General features: G+C 39.7%; 1 protein-coding gene across 1 annotated transcript in view; it reads right to left on the minus strand.

Moving 5' to 3' along the window:
• DGKK (diacylglycerol kinase kappa) overlaps nucleotides 1–13,314 on the minus strand; it is a 175,701-nt gene that overhangs the window by 58,405 nt on the left and 103,982 nt on the right. Inside the window, exon 8 of the mRNA XM_070365432.1 lies at nucleotides 526–628. Within this exon, the coding sequence (XP_070221533.1) occupies nucleotides 526–628 (103 nt within the window). The remainder of the gene's footprint in view (nucleotides 1–525; nucleotides 629–13,314) is intronic.

The following is a 13,314-nucleotide window of genomic DNA, read 5'->3' on the forward strand; positions in this document are numbered from 1 at the left end:
ATTATTTCATGGATTATCTAGTGTCTGGAAATCATGAAAAAGCTGAAATGAATTCTGATCATTTGGAAACAATTGTGACAGAGGCTACAAAGAACATTCCCACATACAGATACATCTACATTCACTATCCCAAAGGTCTAAAAATCATGAGCTGCCTTACACATAGGGGCTTCCCTGGTGGCTCAGCGGTAAAGAATCTGCCTGCAATGCACAAGACACAGGAGACGCAGGTCTGATTCCTGGGTCAGGGAGATCCTCTGGAGGAGGAAATGGCAACCCACTCCAGTATTTGTGCTGGGAAAATCCCATTAACAGAGGAGCCCGGTGGGCTATGGTCCATGGGGTCACAAAGAGTAGGACACACTGAGCAACTGAGCACACAGGCATGCTCTACACATTTGCACTTGTACTTTCAGAAATGCTTGACTGGTTGACCAGAATAATTTAATTGCAGTCATTTCCCCCAGGCTTTGCACCTTCCCTCCCTCCCCAATGTATTTCTGAGATTAACATTTAGCTACTCACCATCACCTTTGGGGTCGCTCAGGGCAGTGGGAGGAATGACTGATGATCGATGACTTCCAAACCAGCATTCCTTGGAAAACCGTCTCCTGCAGTCATCATGCACCTGGAACGACAGAAGAAAGAAAGAAAAAAAAAAACATGAGTGGGGTGAGAAAAGGATAACATACAGCATCATTTTGTCTCAATTCCAAAATTTAAGTGCTCAGTACTCAAAACTCCCTTTTTGAGATTTGGTGCCATACACATACTCCTGACTCAACGGCTTTCTCCATTTTGAGTCTGCATCATCCCTGAATGTGGTCTCTGAACCATGTTCCTTTCAAAGGTGCCTTTTAGAAGATACTATTATAGACACTGAGTAGATGCCAGTCCTAGGGTACAATTTTAGTGGCCTACAGAATGGGGAGTTTACTTGCAGTATAAGAGTGCTAATCCTGACAATATGTTATTATACTTCAAGCCTTACAACAGTGATGTGTGTTAGGGAAGACATTATTAAACTTGTTTTAGAAATAAGAAAACCAAAGCTCAGAGAGGAAAAGGATTTTGCTCAAGGTCAAACCTTGAAGTAAAAAACCTAAGACTCGGCTACCTTCCCTACTAATGGCATACTTCGCAGATTTCTGATATCTTCAAGCATCACTTCCTGAAAAATTATAGTTACTAGATAACATGAACCTGGCCTAATTAGGCAAAATTAATTTAAAAAGATCCAGAGGACAACCAGAGTTGTCTTATTTTTTAAATGACAATATAATTGAAATAAACATTACATTAATTTCAGGTATACAACCTAACGACCTGATATCTGTATACATTGTGAAATTGTCACCAGAGTAAGTCTAGTTAAATCAATAATTATACATAGTTACATTTTTTTTCCTTGTGATGAAAACTTAAGATTTACTTTCCTTTAAAATTTTTATTTTATACTGGAGTATAACTGATTAATGATGTTGTGCTAGTTTTAGGTATACAGTGAAGTGATTCAGTTACACATGTACATGTATATATTCTTTTGTCATGTTCTTTTCTCATTTAGATTATTATAGAATATTGATCAGAGTTCCCTGTGCTGTTCCATATGTCACTGATGGTTACTAGATTTACTTTCTTAAGGAACCCTAACATATTACTAAAGGAATCCATCAAGACACAAGAAACCAAGAGGAGAAGACAAGAACAGAGAACTACAAAAACAACCAGAAAACAATGAACAAAATAGCAGTAAGTAAATACCTATCAATAATCACTTTAAATTTATATGGACGAATTCTCCAATCAGAAGAAATAGAGGACTGAATGGATACCAAAACAGGGCACATATATGTTGTGGACAAGAAACTCACTTCAGATCTAAAGCCACATACAGACTGAAAGTGCAAATGGATATTAAAAGAAAGCCATAGTAGCAATACTTATATCTGACAAAACAGACTTTAATACAAAGACTGTAACAAAACAAGGAAGGGCATTAAATTATGATAAAGGGGTCAATCCAACAAGAATATATAACATTTGTAAACATTTATGCACTCAACAGAGGAGCACCTAAATATATAAAGCAAATATTAACAGAAATAACTGAAGAAAGAGACAGAAATATAAGAATTTTAGAGGACTTTAATATCCCAGTTACATCAATGGATACATCAGCCAACAGGTAGTCAATAAGGAAAACACTGGCCTTAACAAATTAGATTACAAATTAGATTACCTTAACACAAGTGTGCATAGAACATTCTCCAGATACATCACATGCTAAGCCATAAAACAAAGTCACATTAAATGTAATAAGATCAAATCATGGTAAATGTCTTTTCTGAAAACAACACTATGAAACTAGAAATCAACTACATGAAAAAAACGGGAAGAAACACAAACATAGGGACACTAAACAACATGCTGCTAAATAACCAATAGGTCAATAAAAAATCAGAATATACCTTGAGACAAATGAAAATGGAAACACACCTCTAAAATCTATGTTGTTGTATTCAGTGTTAAGATGTGTCCAAATCTTTGCAACCCCAAGGTCTGTATCATGCCAGGCTCCCCTGTCCTCCACTGTCTCTTGGAGTTTGCTCAAATTCATGTTCATTGAGTTGGTGATGTTATCTAACCATCTCATCCTCTGTTACACTCTTCTCCTCTTGCCTTCAATCTTTCCCAGCACCAGGGTCTTTCCCAGTGAGTCGGCTTTTTGCATAAGGTGCCTGAAATATTGAAGCTTCAGCTTCAGCATCAGTCTTTCTAATAAATATTCAGTGTTGATTTCCTTTAGGAAGGAAACAGCAACCACTTCAGTATTCTTGCCTGGGAAATCCCATGGACAGAGGAGCATGGCAGGCTATAGTCCATGGGACTGCAAAGAGTCGGACACAACTGAGTGGCTAACACACTGACTGGTTTGATATCCTTGCAGTCCAAGTCAGTCTCAAGAGTCTTCTCCAGCACCATAGTTTGAAAGCATTAATTCTTTGGCACTCAGCCTTCTTTATGGTTCAACTCTCACATCCATACATGACTACAGCAACAACCATAGATTTGACTATATGGTCCTTTGTCAGCAAAGTGATGTCTCTGCTTGTTAATACACTGTCCAGGTTTGTCATAACTTTCCTTCCAAGGAGCAAGCCTTGTTTTAATTTTATGACTGCAGTCACCGTCTGCACTGATTTTGGAGCCCAAGAAAATAAAATCTGTCACTGCTTCCACTTTTCCCCCTTCTATTAATAGTTGCCGTTGAATGATAGGACCAGATGCCATGATCTTAGTTATTTCAGCGTTGAGTTTCAAGCCAGCTTTTTCACTCTCCCTTTTAACCCTCATCAAGAGACTCTTTAACTCCTCTTCACATTCTACCATTAGAGTGATACCATCTATATATCTGAGGTTGTTGATATTTCTCCCGGCAATCTTGATTCCAGCTTGTGCTTCTTCCAGCCCAGCGTTTCTCATGATGTACTCTGCATATAAGTTAAATAAGCAGGGTGACAATATACAGCCTTGTCATACTCCTTTCCCAATTTTGAACCAGTCAGTTGTTCCAAGTCTGGTTCTGTTTTTTTTTTCTTTGATCTGCATACAGATTTCTCAGGAGGCAGGTAAGGTGGTCTGGTATTCCTGTCTATTTAAGAATTTTCCATAGTTTGTTGTGAGCCACACAGTCAAAGGCTTTAGAGTAGTCAATGAATCAGAAGTAGATGTTTTCCTGGAACTCCTTTGCTTTCTCCATGATCCAATGAATGTTGGCAATTTGATCTCTGATTCCTCTGCCTCTTCAAAACCCAGCTTGTACATTTACAAGTTCTTAGTTCATGTATTGCTGAAGCCTAGTTTGAACGATTTTGAGCATAACCTTGTTGGCATGTGAAATGAGCACAGTGTAGTGTAGTTTGAGCATTTTTTTTTGCATGTCCCCAAATCTATGGGACACAGCAAAAGCAGCCCTAGGAGGGAACTTTATAATTATACAGGTGTACTCGAAGAAACAAAAATCTCAAAGAATCTAAATATCCATTTAAAGGAACTACAAAAAGAAGAATAAGCAAAGCCCAAACTTAGGAGAAGGAAGAAAATAATAGATCATAGAGGAAATAAATGAAATAGAGTCTAAAAAATACAAAAGATCAATGAAAGTAAGAGTTGGTTTAAGAGAGGAATTAAAGAGTCTCTTGATGAGGGTTAAAAGGGAGAGTGAAAAAGCTGGCTTGAAACTCAATGCTGAAAAAACTAAGATCATGGCATTAAAAAGAAAAGCAAAATCAAGAAACTTATATTTAGTTAGGCTGATCAAGAAAAAAAAAAGGAGCACCCCAAAAAAGAGAATTAGAAATTAAAAAGGAAAAATTACAACTTTACACACCAGAAATACAAAGGATTATAAGAGAATATTATGAACAATTATATGCCAACAAATTAAACAACCTAGAAGAAATGAAAAAAACTTCTAGATCATATAATAATCCAATACAGAATCATGAAGAAACAGAAAATCTGAATAGACTCATTACTAGTAATGAAATTGAATCAGTAATCAAAAGACTCCCCCATAGAAAAATCAAGGTCCAGATGGCTTCATGATGAATTCTACCAAATATTTTAAGAAGAATTAATATCTATCAGTTTCCAAAAAAATGACAAAGGAATACTTCCAAACTCATTCTATAGGGCCACCATTATCCTGATACCAAAACCAGACAAAAACACTACAAGAAAGAAAATTACAGGCCAATATCTTTGATAAATATAGATGCAAAAATCCTCAACCTAGCTATAGCAATAAGGTACAAAAAAAGAAATAAAATAATCAAAATAAGAAAAGTAAAAAATCACTATTTTCATATGACAGAATACTATATAGAGAAGACACCAAAGACTGCACCAAAAATGTAGTAAAGCTAATGAATTAAGAAATTTGCAGATACAAAATTAATATACAGGAACCTGTTGCATTTCTATATACTAATGATGAACTATCAGAAAGAGAAATGAAGAAAAGAATCCAATTTATAATTGCATCAAAAATAATAAAATACCTAGGAATAAATTTAACCAAGGAAGTAAAAAGACCTGTAACCTCAAAACAATAAGAAAATGATTAAAGAAACTGAGGATGACACACCAAAATATGGAAAAATATACAACAGTCATGAACTGGATGATTCAATATTGTTAAAGTGTCCATACTCCCCAAAGTAATCAACAGAGTAAATTCAATCCCTATCAAAATATCAATGGCATATTTCACAGAACAAGAAAAAACACAGTTCTTAAATGAAAACACAAAAGACTCCTAATAGCCAAAGCAATCTTGACAGAACAAAACTAGAGCTGTCACAGTTCTATACTACAAAGCTATAGAATTCATAGCAGTATGGAACTGGCACAGAAACAAGACACACAGATCAAGGGAACAGAACAGAGAGTCCAGAAATAAATCCACACTCATATGATCAGCTAACCTATGACAAAAGAGATAATAAGAATATAAATGGAAAAAAGACAGCCTCTTCAATAAAACTGGACAGCTGTATTGAAAAGAATGAAACTGGACCACTTTCTTACAAATATATGAAAATAAAATAAAATGGATTAGAGGCTTAAATGTAAGACTTGAAACCATAAAACTAGAAGAAAACATAAGCAGTGAGCTCTTTGAAATATTTTTTTGTATATGTATCCTCAGGGAAGGAAACAAAAGCAAAAACAAATAGAACTATATGAAACAAAGACTTTTGCACAGTGAAGGAAAACACCAACCAAATGAAAAGACAGCCCCCTGACTGGGCGAAGATAATCGCAAGTGATATACCCAATAAAAGGTTGATATGGAAAATATATCAGGAACACATACAACTCAATACAAAAAAAAAACAAAAAAAACAAACCTGGTTAATAAATGGGCAGAGGACCTGAACAGACATTTGCCAGTGCAGACATACAGATAGCCAACAGACACATGGAAAGATGCTCAACATCCTTAATCATCAGGGAAATGCAAATCAAAATGACAATAAGATATCATCTCACAAGTTTCTGATGACTTGTCAAAAAGACAAGAAACAACAACTGATGGTGGGGATGTGGAGAAAAGGTTCACTTGTGCAGTGTTGGTGGGAATTTAAATTGATGCAGCCACTATGTAAAGCATTATGGGGATTCCTCAAAAGAACTAAAAATAGAACTACCATGCAATCCACCAATTCGACTTCTAGGTATTTATCCAAAGAAATGAAAACACTAACTCCAAGAGATATACATACCCCTATGTTCACTGAATACTATTTATAATAACAAAGATATGGAACCACTGTAAGTGTCCATTCATAGGTGAATGGATAAAGAACATGTGAGATATATATATATATATATACACACACACACACAGATATAATGTATACATATATAATACATACATATACATATGCACACATACATCATATGTATATACATACACATATATAATATATATAATGTATGGACACACTGTAAGTGTCCATTCATAGGTGAATGGATAAAGAACATGTGTATATATATATACACACACACACACAGATATAATGTATACATATATAATACATACATATACATATGCACACATACATCATATGTATATACATACACATATATAATATATATAATGTATACATATATATGTACATATATATTTATATAGTCTAGTCAAGGCTATGGTTTTTCCAGTGGTCATGTATGGATGTGAGAGTTGGACTGTGAAGAAGGCTGAGCGCCGAAGAATTGATGCTTTTGAGCTGTGGTGTTGGAGAAGACTCTTGAGAGTCCCATGGACTGCAAGGAGATCCAACCAGTCCATTCTGAAGGAGATCAGCCCTGGGATTTCTTTGGAAGGAATGACGCTAAAGCTGAAACTCCAGTACTTTGGCCACCTCATGCAAAGTGTTGACTCATTGGAAAAGACTCTGATGCTGGGAGGGATTGGGGGCAGGAGGAGAAGGGGACGACAGAGGATGAGATGGCTGGATGGCATCACTGACTCGATGGACATGAGTCTGAGTGAACTCCGGGAGTTTGTGATGGACAGGGAGGCCTGGCGTGCTGCGGTTCATGGGGTCGTAAAGAGTCGGACATGACTGAGCGACTGAACTGAACTGAACTGGATGGTATATCACACAGCCATAAAAAGAACAACATTTTGTCATTTGTGCCAACATGGATGGACCTGGAGGATATTATGCTAAGTGAAATAAGTCAGATAGAGAAAAACAAATACAGTATTATTTCATATATATGTGGAACCTGAAAAGAAAACACAATAACAAACATAACAAAACAGAAATGGGCTCATATATACAAACTGGTGGTTGCCAGAGTGGAAGAGGTTGGGGTGAGTGAAATAAGTGAGTGGGATTAAGAGGCACAAACTTAGGGCTATAAAACAGCCTTCAAGCTAGGCCTCAGTGGGGTTTCCCTGGTAACTCAGCTGGTAAAGAATCCACCTGCAATGCAGGAGACCCCAATATGATTCCTGGGTCATAGGTATGACTCCTGGGAAGATCCCCTGGAGGAGGGACAGGCTATCCACAAGATATCACTGTTTTGTTATGTTTGTTCGTGTGTTTTCTTTTCAGGTTCCACATATATATGAAATAATACTGTATTTGTTTTTCTCTATCTGACTATCCCTCAGATAGATATCCACAAGAATATCCAAGTATTCTTGGGTTTTTCTGGTGGCTCAGATGGTAGAGAATCTGCCTGCAATGTGGAAGACATGGGTTTGATACCTGAATTGGGAAGATCCCCTGGAGGAGGGCATGGCAAGTCACCCCAGTATTCTTGCCTGGAGAATCCCTGTGGACAGAGGAGCCTGGTGGGCTACAGTCCATGGGGTTGCAAAGAGACACAACTGTGTGACTAAGCACAGCACACAGCACAGGTCTCAGCAGTATGTGAACTAACTTGCAGATGTACAAGCTAGGTTGAGAAAAGGCAGAGGAACTAGAGCCCAAGTTGCCAACATTCACTGTATCATGGAGAAAGCAAGGGAATTCCAGGAAAACATCTACTTCTGCTTCAACGACTACTCTAAAGCCTTTTACTATGTGGATCACAACAAACTGTGGAAAACTCTTAAAGAGATCAGAGTACCATACCACCTTACCTGTCTCCTGAGAAACCAATATGATAGTCAAGAAGCAACAGTTAGAACCAGACATCGAACAACTGACTGGTTCAAAATTGGGAAAGGAGTACAACAAGGCTGTATATTGTCACCCTGCTTATTTAACTTATATGCAGAGTACGTCATGTGAAATGCCAAGCTGGATGAATCACAAGCTGGAATCAAGATTGCCAAGAGACATATCAACAACCTCAGATATGCAGATGGTACCACTCTAATGGTAGAAAGTGAAGAGGAACCAAATAATTTCTTGATGAAGGTAAAGAGGAGAGTGAAATAGCTGGCTTGAAACTCAACACTAAAAAAAACTAAGATCATGGCATCTGATCCCATCACTCAATGGCAAATATTAATAGAAGGGGGAAAAGTGGAAGCAGTGACAGATTTTATTTTCTTGGGCTCCAAAAATCACTGCAGACAGTGACTGCCATCATGAAATTAAAAGATGCTTGCTCCTTGGAAAGAAAGCTATGACAAACCCAGACAACATATTGAGAAATATACATCACTTTGCTGACAAAGGACCATATAGTAAAATCTATGGTTGTTGCAGTAGTCATGTATGGATGTGAGAGTTGGACCATAAAGAAGGCTGAGCACTGAAGAATTGATGCTTTTGAATTGGGGTGCCGCAGAAGACTCTTGAGAGATCAAACCAAGTCAATCCTAAAGGAAATCAACCCTGAATATTCATTGGAAGGATTGACGCTTAAGTTGAAGCTCCAGTACTTTGGCCACCTAATGCAAAGAGCTGACTCATTGGAAAAGACCCTGATGCTGGGAAAGATTAAGGCAAAAGGAGAAGGGGGCAGCAGAGGATGGGATGAAATGGTTAGATAGCATCACTTATTTAATGGACATGAATTTTAGCAAACTCTTAGAGATAGTGGAAGACAGAGTAGCCTGGTGTTCTGTAGTGCATGGGGTTGCAAAGAGTTGGACACAACTTAGAGACTAAACAACCACAACAACAATATATATATAATTATTAGATATACATACAAAGATCCTGATGCTGGGAAAGATAGAACAGGAGGATAAGGGAATGGCAGAGGATGAGATGGTTGGATGGCATCACCAACTCAATGGACATGAGTTTGAGGAAGCTCACGGAAATGGTGAAGGACAGGGAAACCTGGCATGCTTCAGTCCATGGGGTCACAAAGAGTTGGACATGACTGAGTGACTGAACAACAACCATACATACAAAAAAGAGAAAGGAATCTAAACATAACACTAAAGAAAGTGAAGTTGCTCAGTCGTGTCTGACTCTTTTGCCACCCCATGGACTGTAGCCTACCAGGCTTCTCTGTCCATGGGATTTTCCAGGCAAGAGTACCGGGGTGGGTTGCATTTCCTTCTCTGGGGATCTTCCAGACCCAGGGATCGAACTCAGGTCTCCTGCATGCAGGCAGAAGCAAATACTGGCAGACATAAAGGGAGAAATTTATAGTAACACAATAATAGGTTTTTAACAACCCACATATTAAAGGGAGAAATTTATAGTAACACAATAATAGGTTTTTAACAACCCACATATCAATAAACAGTTTATCGAGGTAGAAAACCAATAAGGAAATATTGTCCTTAATACATAAGACAAACTGTTCTTTATATATATTCCATTCAAAAGCAGCAGAAAATAAATTATTTTTGACTATACATGGAAAATTATCCAGAATAGATCACATGTTAGGCTGAAGAAAATGTTTCAGTAAATTTTAAGAAAATTGAAATTATATCAAACAACTCTTCTGACCACAATGTTAGGTGAAGTTGCTCAGTCATGTCTGACTCTTAGCGACCCCATGGACTGCAGCCTACCAGGCTCCTCCGTCCGTGGGATTTTCCAGGCAAGAGTACTGGAGTGGGGTGCCATTGCCCTCTCCAGACCACAATGTTATGAGACTATAAATAAACTACAAGGAGAAAAAACAAAACTGGAGGAGGGCAATCCCAAGATGGAAGAGGAATAGGACGGGAAACCACTTTCACCCCCACAAATTCATCAAAAGATCATTTGAATGTTGAGCAACTTCCACAAAACAACTTCTGAACACTGGTGGAGGACACCAGGCACCCAAAAAGGCAGCCCAATCTCTTCAATAGGAGACAGGACAAAATATAAAAGACAAAAAGAGACAAAAGATTTAGGGATGGAGACCCTTCCTGGGGAGGGAGTCATGAAGGAGAAGTTTCCACACAGCAGGAAACTCTCTCACAGGCATGTCTGTGGGGAGTTTTGGAATCTCAGATGGCAACATAACTGGGAGGGAAAAAAAATCCACAGAATATGCGCCTAACCACAACTGCCAGTGGAGAAGTGGCCCAGACACTCATGTCCTCCAGCAGCAAGTGGGGGTTGGGCAGGGGGACCTGGGCTGCATCATTGGTCTTTAGGGTAAGGACTGGGCCTGAATGCCTTGAGGACAATCTGAAGGAGCTAATGTGAGATAACAACCCAAATCCTCAGAACACCAGAGACAAAAAAAAAAAAAAAAAAAAAAAAAAAAAAAAACTTTTCCTGCAAAAGGCTCTAAAGCCTCATGGTGACCCCTGGCATGATCACAGAACAAAGGATTGAGTGAATACCAAAGGAGAGCAAGCTGGCTGCCACATAGGGCCCTCCCTCCCCGGAGGCAGAGAGGCAGGCCTGCGACAGCCAGAGCCAGAAGGCAAGGGGCTGCTGCAACCTCAGCCCCAGAGACTGCATCTTCCACCAAACTGTGAGCAGGTTCTCAGTTGCTAACCACATCTTCCTGGGATCCTGGAAGGTTGACATCTGTCAGGAGTGTCACAGCCTGAGATCGGCTCCCCAGAGGAGACACATCAAACAGCTGGGACTGTGCTCTAGTGGCGCACCTGGGAAACCGAGTGACCAGGACCAGGGAGGTGAATAAGAGCACAGCCCACCTGGGACAGTGCTCTCGTCAAGCGCCCAGTTGCCTGAGCTGCTCGGACCTGGGAAGGGCACAAAACACACAGCCCATCTGGGTCTGTGCCCCTGCAGAGAACCTGAGTGGCTTATACCTGGGAATTGCATGAAATGCAGGGCCCACTTGAGACAGTGCCCTTGCAGAGAACCCTGGAGCCTGAGCAGTGTAGACCTGGGAAATACATGGTGCCTTGGGCTGTGGCAAACCTAATGAGGTCCATCCACTGCGAGCACTGCCCCCCACATGCCAGTGGTATTTGGTTGCAGTGTCCTTCCCTCCCCACAACACAACTGAACAAGTGAGCCTAAATTAGTGGCCCCCTTTGCCCCCTTGTGTCAGGGTGGAAATTAGATACTGAAGAGACTTGCAAAGGAAGGAAGCCAAAATAAACAAAGAAGGGGGAACCGCTCTGGAAGTGACAGGTGCAACAGATTAAAACCCTGCATTTAGTACTGGAGACTGCATTTGAAGGTCACCGATAGACCTTAATGGGTTTCCCTGGTGGCTTAGATGGTAAAGCGTCTGCCCACAATGCGGGAGACCTGGGTTCGATCCCTGGGTGGGAAAGATCCCCTGGAGAAGGAAATGGCAACCTACTCCAGTACTCTTGCATGGAAAATCCCATGGACAGAGGAGTCCATGGGGTCACAGAGTCGGACACGACTGAGCGACTTCACTTTCACTCATAGACCTTGAGAACAAGTACAAGCTGGAACGAGGGATCATCTGACACAACTGACCCCACACTGCCCACAACAGCCAAGAGAAATTTATAGATATATTTTTACTATTACCACTTAATTATTGTTTTAAAATTAGTTTTTATTACTCCTTTAACTTTCATTTTTATAGCCTACTATTACTTTTCAAAAAAAACCCCCTATTTTTTAAAACAAGTTCCATATATATTAAAAAAAATTTTGTGATTATGTTTTGTATTTTTTATATTGTATTTTTGAGAATCTAACCTCTATTCTAGGTTTTTAATCTTTGCTTTTTGATATTTGTTATCAATTTTGTACTGCTAAGAATCTAATATTTGCTATCCATTTTCACTTAAGAATTTGATTACTGGGTTGATTGTTCTCTCCCCTTTTGACTCTCCCTTTTCTCCTCCTGGTCACCTCTATCTCCTTCCTCCCTCTTCTCTTCTCTATATAACTCTGTGAATCTCTCTGGGTGTTCCAGGCTATGGAGAGTACTTAGGGATTTGACTACTGGCTAGATTGCTCTCTCTCCTTTTGACTCCCCCTTTTCTCCTCCTGGTCACCTCTATCTCCCTCCTCCCTCTTCTCTTCTGTATATAACTTTGTGAATCTCTCTGGGTACTCCTGGCTGTGGAGAATCATTTCACCAATAACCTAGGGGTTTTATCTTCTAAGCTGTATGGATGGAAAAGTCTTGAGGCTACTGTAAGACAAGGATCAAAACCCAGAAGCAGGAGGCTTAACTCCAAAACTGTGAAACATCAGAGAACTCATAACTCTCAGATCAGATCAGTCGCTCAGTCATGTCCGACTCTTTGCGACCCCATGAATCGCAGCATGCCAGGCCTCCATGTCCATAACCAACTCTCGGAGTTCACTCAGACTCATGTCCATCGAGTCAGTGATGCCATCCAGCCATCTCATCCTCTGTCGTCCCCTTCTCCTCTTGCCCCCAATCCCTCCCAGCATCAGAGTTTTTTCCAATGAGTCAACTCTTCGCATGAGGTGGCCGAAGTACTGGAGTTTCAGCTTTAGCATCATTCCTTCCAAAGAAATCCCAGGGCTGATCTCCTTCAGAATGGACTGGTTGGATCTCCCTGCAGTCCATGGGACTCTCAAGAGTCTTCTCCAACACCACAGTTCAAAAGCATCAATTCTTCGGCGCTCAGCCTTCTTCATAGTCCAACTCTCACATCCATACATGACCACAGGAAAAACCATAGCCTTGACTAGACGGACCTTTGTTGGCAAAGTAATGTCTCTGCTTTTGAATATGGTATCTAGGTTGGTCATAACTTTCCTTCCAAGGAGTAAGCGTCTTTTAATTTCATGGCTGCAGTCACCATCTGTAGTGATTTTGGAGCCCAGAAAAATAAAGTCTGCCACTGTTTCCACTGTTTCCACATCTATTTCCCATGAAGTGATGGGACCGGATGCCATGATCTTCGTTTTCTGAATGTTGAGCTTTAAGCCAACTTTT

Source organism: Bos mutus, chromosome X (genome assembly GCF_027580195.1).
Source record: "Bos mutus isolate GX-2022 chromosome X, NWIPB_WYAK_1.1, whole genome shotgun sequence".
Taxonomy (NCBI): Eukaryota; Metazoa; Chordata; class Mammalia; order Artiodactyla; family Bovidae; genus Bos; species Bos mutus.